Source organism: Biomphalaria glabrata, chromosome 5, assembly GCF_947242115.1.
Source record: "Biomphalaria glabrata chromosome 5, xgBioGlab47.1, whole genome shotgun sequence".
In the NCBI taxonomy this organism is placed as follows: domain Eukaryota; kingdom Metazoa; phylum Mollusca; class Gastropoda; family Planorbidae; genus Biomphalaria; species Biomphalaria glabrata.
In genome coordinates, this window is record NC_074715.1 from 28,026,281 (window position 1) to 28,045,785 (window position 19,505).

The window sequence follows — 19,505 nt, forward strand, 5'->3', positions numbered from 1 at the left end:
AAGAATTTCCAACAAATATTTAAATTATTTACTGCTAAAATTATAATCACACACCTTAAAGCACCAACCAATCCTGCAGGCATAAACTTGCCACTGTTTGAAAACCTGTAACCCATTACACCTGTCAAAACTGCTGAGGTCACTGTAAGTAGCAATGGCATTTATTATACATAACTTAGAAGTGAAGTTAAGTTCTGCTTTCAGACCTTATGATCTATAGGGCAGATGATGTACAGGTCATTTGTTTCTCTGGCCCCATGGTTAATGAGGGTGTCATGTGGCCAGCACAAGGACCAACCGCCTTTACTTTTTCCCAACTAATATCAGGTACCCATTAGAGCTGGGTGGACTCAGAAGCACCTAAAGATCCTGAAATTAAAATCCCAGTTTTCACAAGGATTCAAACCTGCGACCCTCAGTTCAGAAGCAAAGCACTTTACTGCTCAGCCACTGCAACTCATACATAACTCCTACATAACTTGGAAAGGATGTGAGAAAATATAAAGTTAAACATTTTTTTTTTAAATTGTGTAACTTAGTAGGTTTGTTGCTTGTCTTTATGTAATAAAGACATAAAAACTTATTATTACTGGTACTAGAATAAACAAAAAAATGTCATTAAAAAATCTTTTTATAATGAAAACCTGATATAAATGTCAGATTAACAATGTCAGAAACCTTTCCAAACAAAAAAACCAACTCCTACATAACTTGGAAAGGATGTGAGAAAATATAAAGTTAAACATTTTTTTTTTTAAATTGTGTAACTTAGTAGGTTTGTTGCTTGTCTTTATGCATAAAGACATAAAAACTTATTATTACTGGTACTAGAATAAACAAAAAAATGTCATTAAAAAAATCTTTTTATAATGAAAACCTGATATAAATGTCTGATTACTAATGTATGAAACCTTTCCAAACAAAAGGAATGTGCTGCATGGCAGAGTATTACATCAAATTAAAAAGTTGTATCAACTTGATTTTGCAAGTATGGGTTAAGACTAAGAATTATTAGGCTCTGTTCTATATGACATTATTTAGTGTTCGCTGACTGCCATACAAAAATGTTGTCAATATCAAAAGTAAAATATGTTAATATATATATTTTTCAAAGATGCTTAACCTAATATGTCTTCCTTCTACACCCTTTGGTTCTAGAGTTCTCTGTGTTATTTTATAACCAGGTTTTCTGCATTACTTCATTGGATCACCAAAACAAGACATTTTATATAAATATTCAATGCAGTACATAATATAGACCATTATGTTCATACCACGGTCTAAAAATTATAAATTTCTCCCATCAAAAACATTTTTCAATTAAAATGCAAACATAAAATGTTCCTATCCTTTTGAAAATTTGATTTGAAGATGTAACATCTATAATATTTAAAATTTCCTTAAAAAAAAGTTACAAAAACAAATAAGGACTATTTAATTTTGTGTGTTTTCTGACCTATCCACACTCCCATTATTCCAAAAAAAGGTTTATATTTTATGTGTACAAATATCTCAAGTATGAAACATTTGCCATGATTCTAAAAGTAGTCCAATCTGATGGTGATCAAACTGTCAGATCTAATGTTTACTTATATTACTGGTTATAAGAAAAATAGCATTTTTCTGGTTTTCTCCATACAGAGTCAACATTTTTTCTAGTGATTAATAATTTTTATAAAATATGGAGTCATGAAACAGAAAAGGTTCTAATTTAGGACTAATTGTTGTAAACTTTTAGCTTGATTTCATATATATATTTTTTTTAAATATTTTTTAAAAAAGATTTTAAGATTTTATAATCAGCAAAACAAAAATTTGATTTAACTTACCCAAAGATAAAGTCACATTTTTAGGATCTTGTCCCATCTGGAAAGCTCCATACAACATCAAAGTTCCACAGGCCAAACCCATTGCTAAAGAGGGTACGCTTTCTTCAAATATAAAAAAATATTTTCTAACAATTTAAAAGGATATTATCTTCGGCTACTATAAGTAGAGATGTGAATGAAACTATTCCAGCAGTGGATTTATAAAGCATGGAATAAATAGAGCAACAGAAAGAGTAATAGTAGGACTTAAGTAAACTATATAAAGAACAGAAATGTTTAAATCTTAAATTTAATCTTATATTTTATGAAATTCTCAATGTTTCTTCAAAAAAATGAGACATTGATGACTGTCAGATTCTATAGTAAGACAAGGCATAAAATTGCAATTAATTTGAAAGGTGAACCACCATTTTATAATTATATAGTATAGATTTTTATGTATTATAGATTATACTGACTATCTGATGATGTGTATATATTTATATATTTATAATATAATACAATGAAACCAGAAGAGATTGGAATATAAATGGTTAATTTATCTATTGTTGATTTCTTGTTGTTCTAGATCTATTTTCTATAAAAGGTGAAAATTAATTGAGATCTTGAAATCTAGATCTAGATATCTAAATTGTGAGCAATGTGGGTCCATTATAAATAATTTTACTAAATTTAAGCATGTTTCAGTCAACTAAAGACAAGTGTATAGATAACTAAGTTGTTATATCTATATATACATACTTAGAAGTAGATGATAGAGTCAAGTTGATCTGATCTATAATCATTATTATACCTCACTATAATAATTACAGATCTACTCATAGTTTGATTCGTAGTCATAGTGAATATTTTATAAGTGACTAGATCTATATTCTGTACTCTATAACAGTATATTATATCATATGTATGACATCAGTATAAGTGAGTGACATAGATCTATTACATAATATAAATAAAGTCTAGATTGTTCATGTATCTTTATCTTATCTTATGTTATATATTAGAGATTCTATGTTACTATCAAAAGTCATTCTTCAGGGCACAGTGGAGGGAGCATGAAGAAAGGGTCATCCAAAGAAAAGCTGGCTGGATAACATAAAAGAATGGACTGGCCTTGCTCTTGATATCCTGCTTAAAACAGCTACTGATAGGGAAAAGTGGAGGGATTTGGTAAGTCTGTACCACAGCAACCCAACGATGAAAATCAAGGGACAAATAAGTTGATACTCATAACTAGATTGACTAGAGACGCATAGGATGTAATAATGTAATCATTTTCTTTTTTGAAGTAACAACACTACAGTCACTCAACAGTGTATTTTATTTTATTTATACGATTATAATATCTTTTTTATAAGAATTTTAATACAATTAAAATTAAAACATAATAATAATAGACAAATAGAATAGATTATAGTATGGACACTATATATAGATATGTGAAAACCCGTAAAACTGGAAGTAAAAAAATGCCGTCAAAATTTGAGATTCGTTTTTCTTACTTTCTGTACATAGGCCCTTGGTTGAAATCGATTATGATTTTAAATCCATTGAAATCGTAGCCAAAATGGGTGAATATGGATACATTTTATATTGAGGAACATTTTTTTTTCATGTGGACTTTTAAAAAAATGTGTATTTTCTTACTTTTTTTTAACTTGAAGGTATATGTATTTTTATTTTTACTGATACTCATTTCAGGTAAGTCCTAAGAAGTTGTTTTTTTCCCCGTAATAGATTATATATCTGGCCATATTTCTGCCAAGTTTTATCATGATACATTACTTTCTTCAATTGTTATCGATTATAATGTTGAAAACATAAATTTGCACTGCTCCCTATGGACTTTTTTTTTTCTTCTTTTTTTTTTTGAAAACTAAACTTTCTAATGAATAAAATCATGCATAGGCTAGTAGATATAACAATTTTGCATGTTTCTTGATAGTTTTAGAAGAGTTTTAATGTTTGGATCTATTTTATTTATAATTTTAAAGCCAGTTTGAAAAAAAATTGTTTCAGATGATTTGATCCCACTTTTTAGATATTGTTTCGAATCTCACTATCCAGGCTCTCTGCAAACTGCACCATACACCACCAACTTAAAGAACTTGACAACTCAGGGCTCCAAAATAATGTAACACTTTAATAGTTGAATAAATAACAGCCAATACTGTACAATTGGCAAAACGTACATTGTACAAATATCTCTCCGATAACACCCTACCGCCGTATCAATTCTTGCACCGGCCACTCCGTCTCGTTCCGGGCTTGCACTGGGTTCAACAGTTCAGGACTGACTTCACACACTGAGCTCGTTGTGTCGGACTCGATCACAGACCAAGATCAAGACACCAGTCGTCTCAACTGTACTTGACAGTACTCCGCACTGAACCGTCGTAATGCTCCATACAGAACCACACTGTTGAACTGTGCTGTAGTCGACCGTGTTCTGAACCCCTGTCGTGAACCGTCTTGACTGGACACCTCCGCTCTATATATAGGGTCCCTACTGACCTTCTAGAACCGGACGGAACATCGCTCGACGTTTCTAGCCTCATCACATGACTACATCCCTTGTGACGCCCCTGAGCTCTGTTCACGACGGCGATCCTTCCCGAACCGTCCTGTTGACACTCAACTCGGCTGACCGTCATAACTCGTCACGGTTGACCGCTCGTTTGCGTCGGCTGACTACACACACACCACTACCCCCATCTGTGCCACCACCAGGTTTATAACAATATTTTGTTATTTTCTGCCATCACAAAGCCGCCATTTTGTCCATACCTCTCTGACATTTCTTGTAGCTCTAGACCCGATAATTTGTTTATTTCATCTATATTTATATTCTAAACAAGTGGAGTTCATAAATATAAATGAAATCACATTTGTGAGCTAGAAATTTACTACGAATGCTAGGTCTACAATTAAATTTCTTATTTAATAAGTAGATTTATCCTCTACGAAATTCAATTCCAATTTTTTTAACTTTTTGAGCGGGGGGTGTGTCTCGCTGGCTGAGCGAGCGAGACGCTCTCATCTTACATGCTCCATGTCAACCAATGCTCGGTCAAAACGCCAGAAAAAAAAACATAACTTTCTAACTGTTCAACTTAAAGTCATAATTTATACACCATTAGAAAGTTCTTTCAAAGTATTTTAATGATGTACTAACGAAAAATTGATTTTTCAAAGATAATTTTTTTATTTCACATCCCTACTAGATCTATATTGTGTGACTATAGTATCATAGTATAGAGTCTCTAGACACTCTAGACTAGTCTATTAAGACAATTAAGTCTATAATCGTCTATAAAATTAAAAGTAGATCTATAGTAGCTTCTTATATTTTGGACACCCCATCAAATTCTCCTTCAATGAACGGGTCGCTTTTTTTGTTTGTAATTCATTTGTTTTTATGTTTGGAGCAAAAATCAACGTTTCGGGACTGCGCATGTCCAATTTTAGATAAGTTCCGGTAATTTTGTTCCGTTTTTCCAAAGCAGATGGCAGTTTTTTAGATTCTCTGTAACCATGTATGTAAAGCTGTTGTTTTAACCTCCCCCGGCAATTCATACCCATATAAGGGATGAAGGCTATATTATGAGCCTGTTTGATCGTAGGCTGATGGGCATATCAAAATAAGCTTCCAAACATCTTTAGAAAGACATTCCAATCACATTTATACCGTTAGCTGTTAAATAAAATTTAATAAGGGGGTGTACAACGAATAATAATGAATTCAGCTCATTCTCCTTCATTGGACACAGCAAAATCGTAATAAGAAATATTATTGGGATTAATAAATCTATGATTTTTTCAATGAATAAGCTTGACCTAGATCGAGATGTCTATAATATATAATTTATGAATGAAAGAAAAAGTGCGGGCTGCTAATTTGAAGCCAGAGACCATGCCCACTGCAGGTGATCACTCCAGATGAGCTGGCAGTGAGGAGAAGTATACACTCAGCTTGTAGTGTCACAAACTATCCAACAGGCAGTGGAGGGAAGGGGGAGAGAGTCATGAAAAGAATTATAAGCATCTATGGGAGGGAGGGGGGTGTTAATGTGTCACAAAACGAACATCCAACTTATGAAAACAAGAAGAGGGTCTTTGGATGGCAATTAAAAGAAAGACAGAGGAAATACATGTAGCCAATGTAGCCTATTTGAAAATATCTTATTTATTAAATTATAATAATTAATTTATCGATATATAATCTATATAGATTTATTTCTGTCTGTTTCTACACATAGATTACATAGGTATATAAATAATAAACTATAAACGATATATATATATATATATATATATATATATATATATATATATATATATATATTCTATATAGATCTATATTCTATAATATTATAGAGTTAGAGAGAGAGAGACAGAGAGAGAGTATATATGAGGAAATAGACTATAAATACATATTGCAAAAGTGAATCTACTTCTTTTAATACAATCTAAAAAAAATTAAGTAACACAGATATAATTTATTAGCAATTACATAGTGGTGTACAATGACGGTGCTCACTGTCCAATTGAGGAGAAAGCCCAAAAACTGCGTTCAATATAGGAGCATAAAGTGACCCACTTTATTTTAAAATAGAATCTTGACTATGAGTGGTAATACAAAGGAATACAGCTATTTTTATAGTCCTTTAGTTGCAGAATAAGAATCTGCTTTCAGTTTTTTTGTAAGTTAAACCGTCACCAAATAAAAAAATAAAATAAAAATTTGACCTAGTTCCCGTAAGTCGGTGTTCAGGTATAAGAATCTACTATATATCTAATTTAGAATTTAGATCTACCATCTTCTAATCTAGATCTAGACAAGTGATTAGTGACAAGATTCACTACTACTACTAATAATAATATAGATCTAGACTTTAGTAGATCTAGTAATTACACTAATTAAGTAAATTTAGATCTAGATTCTAGAGACTAGATCTAGACAATCCTATGAATCTAGAATAAAAAAAAGGTTAAAAGGATGAAATAAAAATCAAACATCAACAAGACATTTTTTTTTACCAGCCTTTACATATCCAATGATTCCCCCTGCAGCTAATGTGGCTGCATAAGCTGCTGCAAGCAGATCTAGTGATAGTGACATGTTATAATTATTTTATTGTGACTTCACACTAGCGCATCTAAAATGGACACAAGACTTAATAATCTAGACTAGCAGAATAGAATATGATACGCATATGCTGTTGTTGACAAAAATTTTAAACTTCACAGAGTAATGTCCCGTGGCACTGCATTATAAAATAGAAAGATACAAAAAAATACAAACTTGAATAGATCTAGATCTAGATCTATTTTGACGAATTTCATTAAAATTTTGAAAATAAAATAGATCTAGATCTAATTATAGTTATAAATGCATTGTTTTGTTCTTATATTTTGTTATCTCAAATGCTAGTAGATCTAGATCTATTATAAAGAATTTTATACTGTACCTTTTGTGCACGCATGATTACGTATTTTAATATACACTGACTAACAGTTACATTTGTTTAAAAATGGCAGCCTCCTTGAAGTCGCCAATAGTGCAGTCTAAACAAGTAGAATATACATTTTAATTTAATATGCGATATTTGAAGGAGACTAATTAAAATGTAGCATTAATCATGTTCAATTTTACATTATTAGTTATAAGATACTGAGCAGAACTAGTCTTTAAAAAAGATAAGATCTAGAATAATCTAGATCTAACTTAGTTAGAACGAAATCCATTATAATTAGTAAATTACATTTACTAACTAAGAACTAAGTAAGAGTCTGAAGAAGAGTTTTATAAGGCCGACCATGAGATGATGAGTCATGTGTCAGACAATAGTTGTCAATAGTGACTAGTGTAAATGATTAGACTTAGACTCATTAGTAATAAAAAGACCTAGATCTAGTTAAATGAGACTAGATCATCATGATATAAATTAATATAAAGAACTATAATTCATCGCCAGTTATGATGACTTGGTGTGATGATCATGATCATCAGAAAAAAAGACTAAATTAGTATTCTTCTAATTTAAACATAGATCTAATTATTATGATTTTAAATATATAACTTCTAGTATGCAGCAAATAGTATGTCAACCAGGGTCTGGAGCTGAGCAGCAGATTCAGCAACAATAGCTGCATCATCAGGGTAGAGACGAAGTTCAATGATTAGTACCTATCTAACTTTGTTTTTTGCCCTCTATCTGGATACATTAAAGTGTTTTCCAGAGGTTCTTGTATGGAGAAATACACCTTCTTTGATGTTGTTATTAGCATATTGCAATAGGCAGGAAAAGAATATGCCAAACAGAGTAGGTGCAAGCACACATCCTTATTTGACACCACTGCTGACCTCAAAAGGTTCTAATTGGGCTCCATTAAATTTCACTGTACATTTTATTTCCTCATGAAAACATTCTAATTCTAAACTTAAAAACAAAGGCTAGCTATCTTTTCTATTTTGTTTTAGATTGCCAAACAAATTTCGGATCATCACACAGAAGTTGTGGTCAATAAGTTTGAAGATCATTTGTTTATTATAGCCTCACAGTACATGAAGATGGGCACAATTGTAAGTGTTTACTCTCAGTGTATAACTAGTCAATAATTAACATTTTTTTTTTTTAAATTTCTTCTTTCTCTAATATAATGATACATTTTACAGCTTCAAGTGACCAGAGATATACTGACACATGACATTCAAGATAATATTCCTATGTTTTCTACCAAAGTATTATTAGGCAAAGATGAGGTGAGTTATAATCCTTAATCAAAAGCACAGTATGATGTGTTTATAAACAAATATTTGTCAAATTATTAGCGATTTTTAAAAAATAGAAAATAGATTTGAAATTCAAGAGTTTAAACTAGAACCCTTTTTATCAAATGCCTTAAAATTACAGTCATTATTATGAACACAATTGTAATTATTATATGTAAGTAAAAAGTAAAGCTCCCCTTTCAGACCTTTTGATCTATAGAATGCAGATTATTTTCCCAACTGTTGGTTTAAATGTTGAAGAGCTTCATGTTATGCGCAACCTGCCATTATTGGAGTCAACCTGTTTCTGTGGACCACTGTTAATGAGGGTGTCAATAAGTGTTTTGCTTTTCAATTAAAAAAAGAATTTAAAATAATAATTATGATTCAGCTATGATTTGCTTACTTTTAGTTATTTTTCTTTTTTGACTGAATTAATAGATTTGGATGTTCAGATGTTTTTCCCTTATTTTTAGTGGTAAAATGTTTTCATAATGGACATACAGTGAATAATTGATTTGATACACTATTTACTTCCAGCCTATAACACATGTAATGGCAAAAACCATTGTGACGGCATTGAACCCTTTAGTTCCAGTTATAATGTCACTGGCTATCAAAGATACAAGTCCAGACACAGTACATTCTATTACAGACATGATCAAATCATGCTTATGACAATTCTCAAATTCACGTTTGTTATTCTTTGTTTAATAAAGAAAACATTGATTCTGTTTGGCATTAGTTCTTTTTGTTTCAGATAAAAGTATTTTGCAATATTTATGTAAGATATTAGTCTAAATTAAAATAAATACAGTCTGAATATCAAAGGCAATAAAAACATTTTGTTGAAATATTTTTATTCCTACAAGGATTTGTGAACATTTTGATTCAAGTATGCACTATTTTATTACATTGTAATTTCAATAGTACCGGTACACACTTTTTAGAACTGAACTAAGATTGATAAATTGAATTACTGCTGTTTTTTCTTTTTTTTTAATAGCTTTTATGTTAACTTTCATGGTTATAGCATGCTTGGAGTGCTATGGTCCAATCTCTGGGAGAAGGTTTTCCATGCTGCGCTCAGTAAACACAACTCTTCTCGAGTCATGTGTCTAACTTCAGCCCCCTTGACACATTCCACATTAATTTAAGAACTCTCACATTGGACAACTTTAGATATTAATGAATACAAAAGAATAACTTGTGTAGTTATCATAGAAAAAAAAATTATATTCATTCAGATCCTTTGCATGTATCCTAAACAAAACTTGTAGATTCACATTTTATTTGTAGACAATAAAAACTAAAAACAATGACATTTCTTGTAAGTAATTTTCAATGTCAAATAATAAAACTATACAAAGCAGTGGACGGAGTAAATATAACTGGCAATATCTTTTTAGTTGAAATAATAATTATAATAAACATTAATACAATGTCTCATTATTTAAAAAAAAATAATTTTTATTTCTACTTGTTTACAACATATTTGGCACACAAGTATAACGCTTAATTAAGCAGATTCCAAGTGTCTCACAACCATTCATTCTTATAGGCAGTCCACATCATCTAATGAGGGGTAAAAGTGAAAAAACAAATGGTAAAAAATGAACATCAATGTAAAAACAAAAAAAGACTATCTCAATCGCAACAAAGATGCTACATAAATCCATATTGACATGACATTGTTAGTGTAGCCATGTACATAAACTGCAAGGGCGAATTCCACTTCACTTGTTTCTTGGGCATGCACACCAGTGGAGAAAACAGTTTCAGTAATATTGTCCATGTCAGTGTAAGGAATGTTTAAAGGAAAACCTGACACCTGTGGAACAATAAAAGACTGTTGGGTGGAACATGTTCAATGTGTACTTATATATGTTCAATCCATTCCATTTTTTTTGTTTTTTCTAACTAAATAAATCAAACTAATTTAATTTTCTGCAAATCTTTGTTTCACCACTTTTTCCGTTGTAATTTTAAAATGCTAATTCAAAGACAAAGTTGGAGTGTTAAATATGGTTAAAACAGTCACCCATGCAGCATTTTCTCCTCTCCCACTTTAAGGGCCATAAGGAATTGCCAATAACCAATACAATTTTGGATCAGCAGCATTGCAAGTTCTGCAAGTATATAGCACTATGTGCTGCAGCTGCCTAAGGGTAATTGCTTTCTGATTGTTCTTCAGGGTTTGCAACAGAAATCTTTCATGTATGGGTTTAGCAGGAATACAGACAAAGTTTTCACTCACATTTTTCATCTTTTATATTGATTTTACTGCTTGTGTAGTCTGGAAAGTTTCCAAAATTTTCTTCATTTATTTTTCCTAACCCTCAATGGGAGGATTAACTAAATTATCAAAGGGATAGGATGGGCTTATATGGTTATTCTGTGTTATCCATTAAACTTACCAAAAAAGTAGTAACCAAAAAAGTAGTAATCTCTTTAGAGGTGAACTGTGCTATGGCCATAGGAAATTTGTGCAATGGTCATATCCCTTGAAATAGGACAAATCAGACTCATGCATTTAAAAAGTTCTCTAAAATATGATCTTGCACAGTCAAGTACCACAGACCTCTGTCCAGAATAATGCTAACTTCGACTTTCAATAACATTTTTGGAAGGGAGCCTATACAAATTTACTTGATATGTTCAAGAGTTATTCAAAAACTTTTAGCTCAATGGCCCTGATATTTAACAAATCACATAAACCCTCTAAGTTCACAAAAGGTCTGTCTTCAAATGTACAAACCTTATAAGATTTAAATGAATCTTCCAAATCTCTAAGTTCAGTTTCTGCAATTGGTTTCCCACAATTCTCTTCCAGCCTATAATTTGGTTTAGGAATAAGAATGAAAAAAAGTATTATCTCCCCTACCTAACAATACATAATAAATAACGAGATATTGAATACTAATTTCACAAGCACTTTTCTAAAGAAAAATGTCATGATCATTCGCCACAATGTCACAATGAGAAACATGTCATGGTTAGAAAAATTTCACAGACAAAAGGCCATACAACTTACTTGGGCAAAAGTTTTCTCATAATTTGAGTACAATGCCGATTCCATCTAGTGATATATCGACTTCTCCATTCCATTATTTTGTTTTTCAGTAGTTGTTCTATTTTTTCCTGTAGTTCCATCACCAGTCCTTCAAATTTCTTGTCCTTCCGCCTGTAGTGCAGTTGGTTAGGCTACAAGAGAAAGTATATATGATTAATCTCATGTATGTCATTGTTACTATAATCCTAGACATACTAAAGTGTTGTAGGTTAAATGACATAAAAAGTGACAAATGTAATCTACATGATTAGGGTGAAGAAGTCCATTGGGGAGAGATGTAGGCAGCTTTAAATGAAGAGACTTAGTGCTTTGCAGGTACATAAAGCTGTGAAAACAATTGATCCTCTTCAGCACAGTAAATTGAAATGTAATAAAAAGAATATGACTCAAAGCTCACGACAAGCATTCAAAATCCACTCTTGAACAGAGTGGAGGTGACATATGTGAGTTCAGAGATGCCTTAATTTGAACACACTGAAGAAACAGCATATATATATATATATAATAGTTTTCTTTGAGTTCAGCTGCTCAGCCATCTTCTCCAGTTGTGTACTAAGGTGTGACAAACCTGCTCCTTGTCTGGCTTGCACAATGTGACTAGCTCTCTCTTTCTCTTCTGGCTTACACAATGAAATGTGGCACTAATAAATCACATGAAGTAGTACAAAACTATTTAAACCAACCCACAGCTCACACAAGACTTAATGTCACCTTATTAACTGCTCAAACAAGACTTAATGTCACCTTATTAACCACAAGTTACTGAAGCTGATAATTAGCAATTTAATGTCTGCAAGCTTATGATACAAATTTAAGTTTTCGTAAATTGGCAATATATATAGAGAGAGTTGGTCACCATAATTTATGTAAACTTGTAGGTGCTTTCCAAAATAATAAAAAATTAATAAATACAAATAAGAAATTCATGTTAGCTTTAAAGAAACAACTAAACAGCAAAAAAAAAACTCATACTTGACATGAAGCTAAGCCTCTGCTAGGAAAAGACTTTGTGTAGAAAGATTGCCAGTTCTTAGAATTTTTAAAATCAAAATTCAATTGAGAAGGTTTGTCATACTGCTGTATGTTGGCATAGATCTGGAACATAATAGAAGAATATATTGAGATCAATACTCTGATCAAGAAGTAAACAAATACTGAAACTACTGGAAAAAAATCTAGAAACTTGTTCAACACACACCTAGTACATCTTCATGGTCACACCATTATCCATATAGTAAGATTTCTTAAACACACAGACACATTTTCAAAGTAAACATTATCACACAATTCTTCTTAAAGTCTTTCTTTAATATTTCTTATTAATGTTAGGCAAACCATACTAATTCCAAGTAGAAACATTTTTTGTTTAACATTAGTATTAGAAATAGTAACAAAATATGACCAACAAAAAATGGATTTATGACATGTAGTTTAAAAAATGTAACAAAACATAGCAAACTGATACTATTTGCAACACATTTATGTTTTGTTATTATAGGTAAGGTCCCTAATTTGAAAATTTAGAATTGAATAGAAATTTATTAGAGCTTACATTTGCTTCATTGATGACACACCCTACAACTTGGATAGGGCAGTAGTTGTCATATACACTAAATTTTTCTCCAGATCTAGCATTCCAAATAAAAAAGTGCCCACTACTGTCTTCAGTTAATACATAGGCTGTTCGACCTTCTGGTATTGCATTTCCTTATAAGGAAAAAAAAAAGATTACTTTATAAATATTGCTTATCATTAGAAAATTAGAAAAAAAAACAACAAAACACTTCCACTATCACAGATATTTAAATAATGCTTAAAGTTCCCCTTTCAGACTTTGCAATCTATAGGGCAGATGATATTAAGGTCATCTGTTTCTTTGACCAATGGTTAATGAGCGGGGTGTCATGTGGCCAGCACAACGACCAACTGCCTTTACTTTCACCAACTAATGTCAGGTACCCAGTAGAGTTGGATTGACTTAATAATGTTTATACTAAGATAATTGCTGACAAAATGGCAACTAGACAGATGACTAGTAAGTATACAAAGTGTACTGTATTTGTTAAGTGTCATTTACAAAATCTGCTCTGTACATGATCTGCCTCTTCGGAAACCTGCTTGTTCTTCTCTGAGCCTTTCATCTACAGACTGTTGAAGCCGTCTCAACAAAACAGTGCTGAAAACTTTGCCTGGGACAGAGAGGAGAGTAATGCCCCTCCAGTTGTTACAGTCTGCCAAGTTGCCCTTTTTTGGAAGCTTTACAATCACTCCCTTTTGCCAGTCCTCTGGGACTTTTGTAGTTCGCCAACAGAGATTTAAGAGATCAGTCATTCTGTTAACAATGCACTGTCCCCCATATTTTAGCATTTCTGCTGATATCATGTCTAGTCCTGGTGCTTTGTTATTCTTTAGCACTGCAATGGTCATGGTAACCTCCTCAGCAGTTATTGGGTCTGTCTTGACCTTGAGATCATTTTCTGGAGAGGGGTCCTTGAATATGTAAGTTATGTCTGGCGACAGTTGGTTAAGGGTCTCTTTAAAGTGCTCTACCCATCTTGCATCCTGTTCTTCTTTCGTTAACAAAGTTTTGGCTTGCTTGTCTTTTATTGGTGCCCCATGTCCACTCTTTGCTCCAGTGAGATCTCGGACAATACGATGGAGGGTTTTTGAATCATTTCTGCTTGCAGCTGCTTGTGCCTCTTGTCCCTTCTGCTCAATCCAGTCCCGTTTATCTTGCCGACAGCTTCTCTTTACTTTCAGATCTGCTTCCCTATAGGCTTCTTCCGCTAGGCTGCGATCCTGTGTTTCATTTTTCTGATCTCGTCTACGTTTGGCCTCTTTCCTCTCATCTATCAATTTCCATGTTCTGTCTTGTATCCACCGTTCCTTGTATGAACCTCGCCTCCTTCCGATAACTTCTTCTGCGCACCCAATAGTGGTATCTTTGAAGTTGGTCCACTCTTCTTCAAGGGTCAATATATCTGCAAGAGCCTCAAAGCGGTTCGTTAGTTTCAATTGGAACTGTGCTGCAGTATTGCCGTCTTTAAGCTTCTCTACATTAAATGGGCGGGGTCGTGTGGCTCGTTTTGGTTGGCGTTTCAATCGGAGCTTACATTTGCCACTGACAAGGTAGTGGTCTGAGCCGATATCAGCTCCTCTGCGGGTCCGCACGTCTAACAGAGATGACCTCCATCGTTTGGAGATGAAGAACAAGCAGGTTTCCGAAGAGGCAGATCATGTACAGAGCAGATTTTCGTTTTACGAAATATCATAGAACAAAGTCTTGAGTACCAACAACGGCTAACGATCAGTTTCGTGGACTTCAAAAAAGCGTTTGATAGTGTCCACCGAGAATCACTATGGAAAATAGTTAGAGAATACGGTATACCAGAAAAATTCGTCCAGATCCTACGACACCTTTACAGTCAGTCTAGTTGCTGCATTAAAACAGAAGAGGGAACAACAGAGTTTTTTGCAATCGAGACAGGTGTGAGACAGGGGTGCATCTTATCTCCCTTCCTTTTCCTCCTAGCCATCGACTACATAATGAGGAGAGCAATGAACCAGACTGCCTTTGGTATTCCATGGCATGAACAACTCCGATTGACGGACTTGGACTTTGCTGATGATGTTGCACTACTCAGGGCTACAAATAAATGCATTCAAGAAATGACGGAGAGCCTAGACAGAGAGGCACCCAAAATTGGCCTCCGCATAAACTTGGATAAGACTAAAATTATGCGAGTGGGATATAAGGCAAAGGGTGTCCCCGTCAGACTTGGCGAGTCAAAGCTTGAAGAGCTGGACAAGTTCACGTACCTTGGCAGCATCATAACAAATGATGGAGATGCTTACCATGATGTAGCGTGCCGAATAGGAAAGGCAGGGAGCATTTTCCAAAGGCTGCAGCCTATTTGGACTAGCCAAGCCATTGGACTCGAGACAAAAATACACCTTCTCAACACAATCGTCATTCCAACTGCTACATATGCATGTGAGACGTGGAAGTCATCTGTCAAAATTGAGAAAAGACTAAATGTGGCTCAACAGAGATGGCTGAGACGGATTTTGGGAGTCAGTTACACAGACCGGATCTTAAACAAGGAAATCCTTTGCCGAACTGGGAGTCGAACACTTAGTGAGGTTGTGACTGAGCGTCGCATGAGGTTTGCGGGACATGTTCTACGTCAAAATGAATTACGCACACCAAGAGTTGCGATAACATGGAAGCCAAAACGAGGAAAGCGCAAACAGGGACGTCCTCGTATTACCTGGCGACACACCTTCATGGAGGACCTCAGAACAGTGGACACCAGATGGGAAGAGGCTTCAGACATTGCCAGTGACAGATCATTATGGAGACAGCTTGCCGCCCAATGCGCCGAACGGCGCGGGAGGACCTAAGTAAAGTCTAAGTCATTTACAAAATGGTAGCAAACAGCAGATAATGAGACAAAGTTTGTAAGAATGTCCAAGCTATGGTGTCTAACTTGAGTTGCAAACTGTTTTTTTTTTTCTTTTACCCAGGCTGGAACATATATTTAGATGTACCTCCATTTTGCTTTGTTGGCTGCTTTCAGTTGAAGAATGACTATGGTTCATCTCATAGATAGTCAAATGAAAGCCTGGGCATTATCAATGGTCAGAATGATGCTGTCCAAACTGCAGTTCCCCCACCCCCCTTTTTCATGCAGCCGATGTGCCCAAAGGAACAGAAAATATCCAATACAGTTTGGGAATAGCAGGGTCACAGGCTTTGCAAAGATGTAGCACTGTTTTCTGCAAGCTGAAGTACCTAGTATTAATTATAACATTAAATTATTAATCAATTTGTTAATTGTTTAAATATAATAAATCTGTTGATTTACCTAACATTAACCAGGCTTGTTTGCCCATGCCTAAGAAATAGTTAGTCAACAGGACAGCATGCTCCTCTTCATCCCCACACAACATCTTCATGAATTGCTGAAATAAATACACACACAAAATATCAGGTTGAAAAAAATCCATTTCATTGTGACCTAGCATTTATAATGACAGAATTAAATATTGACCACTTTCAGTGACTTACATTGCATGTACTCCATATGTCACACTGGCCAGGAAACAAAGCTGTATCAGCTACAAATGGTATAAGAGAAACATATCTGGCTGCAAGCTCCTGGTTAAACAACAAAACAAAGAAAATAAGTCATTAAGTGATAAGTGTTCAATCATATTAGTTAATAGAGTAGCTAATATTAATATAGCTAATCGAAAACAATGTAACAATCTAGACTCTAGACTACTTCACAAACTCAAACAAGAGCAGTAATATAAGAAGGCTAGGAAAGTTAGTGTCACAGTACATATTTGTTGTACTAAAATGATTTGGTTGCCTACTTAGAATGCTAGCCTAATAACAACCCAGATAGTATGCCTGATATCTAATGACAAGGAGAGACTGATGTAATGAGTAATGAAACCAACACAAGAAGATGTTATACCAGGACTTCCTGAGGCAAATATCATCAGACCATCTGTTACACATCTTTATGTTACCTTCATGTTTAAAGTTGAGTGAAAAATGTACACACATACCATAGCTTTGTCAGGATCTTGACAAGCTTCCACTTCTGGAGGAGGCTTCAGAGGTTTAAAAAATCTGGTCACAAACACATTCCTGCCACTTGTATCCATGACTGTTGTTCGAAACATGCGATTGGGGAATTTTCTCTCCAAAGTTTCCTGCCATACTTCTGCATGTTGAATGAGTTCTTCTTCTTCATTTGTGGAAAGCTATGCATATAACAGGTACATTCAATGGATACAAAAAGAATGAAAGATTAAAAGTATTATAATGTTCTTAGTATTCTGTTGAATGTTTAGAATTGAAATAGTTAAAATATTTTACAAAGATTATTGGAGAAATTTCATTCTTCATTAATAGGTTCAGTTTTGCTTTTGTCAGTTTCTACTAAAGTATTATACTTTCATGAAAGCAGTAAAATGAACTTTGAATAGTTTTTGGTTAAAAGCAAGATTTAATTTTATTCTATGATGTAAAACAATGTTCACATATCAGAAACAGAGTTGTGCTGCTCAAATCTACAAATGTAAACAGAAAAAAAATTGTGATATTTTTGTTTTCTAAATTTAGTAAGGTGCATATAAAATTAATGTAACAAAGCAATTGTTTTATTCTAGAACATAAATTTACTAAAGTGAAAAAAAAAACAACTAACACGAGTCTAGGCATTTACCTTCCTCTGAAAGTTTCAATCAAAATAAGACATATGAAATTAACAGAAGACATTACTGTTAATACAAGAGTTGCATTAAGTTATTAAATATTATTTCATTTCATTTTCCTTATGCTTTAGTGTCTTTAGAGAAGAAATACTGTAGATGTGAATCTATTTTATCATGCTATTAATTTTTTAGTGTTATTAATGGTGAAGTATTTGGACATGAATCTATTATTATGAAAGGATTCAATACTTCAATAAATATCATAAAATGACACAAATCTACAAAGTTCTCACCTTCTCTTTAAATGGATCAGGAAGAGTCAAAGATGGTTCTAAGGTAATGAACATGGTGAGGAATGTATTGATTCTGGTAGCATCAACTACAGACGTAGCAGGCTGCACTTGAGACTGGTCAAAGGTGTATCCCAGCAGTATTGGAGGTGTGTTAAGACGAAAGGTACCATCAATCTAAACAAATTGTTGAATGCTACAGAATTTGGCTACCAATGAAAGACATAAATTAAAATCCTAATGCTGTATTTTCGTTCAGAATTTCAAGGCTTATCTTAAATGGTTACCTATTTGATATGAGAAAATAAATATGTTGGGTCATTGTGCTGGCTGCATGACATTATTGTTAACTGCTAAAAAAATGAGTACCCCTTTCAGACCATGTGATCTATAGGGCAGATGATGTAAGGGTTCTATGGCCGATGATTAAGGTGAAGGTCATGTGGCTAGCATAACAACCAACCACCTTTACATTCTATAACTAATGCCAGCTACCCTAAAAATCACAAAATTCAAAATTCCAGTCTTCACTAAGTTTTTAAAGCAAAGACCCCTCAGTTCAGAAGCTAAGACCACTTTACCACCATGCCAAAATGTTATCTGTAGGCCATGGAAATAGATGTGCCATAGACAACTAGCTCTCAATGTACATGGTCAGGGGCATTGCTCTCCTAGAAGTTCATAAAGCAGTGTAAAGTTTATTTGATTCTGTTTTCCTCAAAATTCTGGTGAAAACATCCATGCTATGACACAGCCTTGAAAGCTAGAGTTTAAAATAATGTCTTAAAAAGGGAAATAACTGTTTTAAAAAAGTTTTTATTCAGTGGTCTAACATTTCTTGGACATGTTACAACTGACTAGTTGAGGATTAGTAATTTATGTTTTGTATTTTAAAAATAGTTTTTTAATGTATTGTTGTAACCCTGCCTTGCACCAGTGCATGAGGTGCGCACTAGTGAACGTAAACATTCAGACACTTCACAATCCTGGATGCACTGTTATTCTCCCTCTCCTAGTGTCTTCCTGTTTACGTTCACTAGTGCGCACCTCAAGCACTGGTGCAAGGCAGGGTTACAACACTAACCCCACCTTAGTCTTTTCATCCCGAAAAGAAACATGTTCACAGTTGATCAGTGCAGGTGGAGGTTGATCAGTGCAGGTAGAGGTCGGTCAGTGGGAGTCACAGATTGCGTGGAGCATGTTCCCCACAAAGCGATCCACACTGCTCTCTGCAGGTGCTGTTTTCTCCTTCTCCAGTTGACCAAGTTTCTCTTGACACGATGTCGCAAACGTGGCCTCTCCATCCT

The 19,505-nt window shown here is 33.9% G+C and overlaps 3 protein-coding genes across 9 annotated transcripts in view; 1 reads left to right on the top strand and 2 right to left on the bottom strand.

The window, feature by feature from the left end:
• Nucleotides 1-7,080, bottom strand: part of LOC106066473 (transmembrane protein 14C-like) — a 10,917-nt gene extending 3,837 nt beyond the window's left edge. Inside the window, exons 1-3 of the mRNA XM_013225509.2 lie at nt 6,870-7,080; nt 1,830-1,931; nt 55-142 (exon numbers count right to left, since the gene is read on the bottom strand). Coding sequence (XP_013080963.1) covers nt 55-142; nt 1,830-1,931; nt 6,870-6,951 — 272 coding nt within the window. The 5' untranslated portion in view covers nt 6,952-7,080. The remainder of the gene's footprint in view (nt 1-54; nt 143-1,829; nt 1,932-6,869) is intronic.
• A 166-nt stretch (nt 7,081-7,246) lies between these two features.
• Nucleotides 7,247-9,336, top strand: LOC106066415 (proteasome assembly chaperone 3-like). Its single transcript, XM_013225414.2, has 4 exons — nt 7,247-7,405; nt 8,314-8,415; nt 8,509-8,595; nt 9,145-9,336. The coding sequence occupies exons 1-4, from the start codon at nt 7,364-7,366 to the stop codon at nt 9,280-9,282; spliced, it is 369 nt and encodes a 122-aa protein (XP_013080868.2). The 5' UTR covers nt 7,247-7,363; the 3' UTR covers nt 9,283-9,336.
• A 111-nt stretch (nt 9,337-9,447) lies between these two features.
• The window catches only part of LOC106066365 (coiled-coil and C2 domain-containing protein 2A-like), a 45,044-nt gene continuing 34,986 nt past the window's right edge, over nt 9,448-19,505 (bottom strand). For all 7 annotated transcript variants that reach the window (XM_013225361.2, XM_013225378.2, XM_013225394.2 and 4 more), the window contains 9 exons: nt 18,202-18,375; nt 17,258-17,455; nt 16,749-16,838; nt 16,546-16,642; nt 13,230-13,384; nt 12,650-12,772; nt 11,639-11,808; nt 11,363-11,438; nt 9,448-10,435 (listed from right to left, as the gene is read on the bottom strand). In XM_013225361.2, the coding sequence (XP_013080815.2) occupies nt 10,247-10,435; nt 11,363-11,438; nt 11,639-11,808; nt 12,650-12,772; nt 13,230-13,384; nt 16,546-16,642; nt 16,749-16,838; nt 17,258-17,455; nt 18,202-18,375 (1,272 nt within the window). In that variant the 3' untranslated portion in view covers nt 9,448-10,246. The remainder of the gene's footprint in view (nt 10,436-11,362; nt 11,439-11,638; nt 11,809-12,649; nt 12,773-13,229; nt 13,385-16,545; nt 16,643-16,748; nt 16,839-17,257; nt 17,456-18,201; nt 18,376-19,505) is intronic.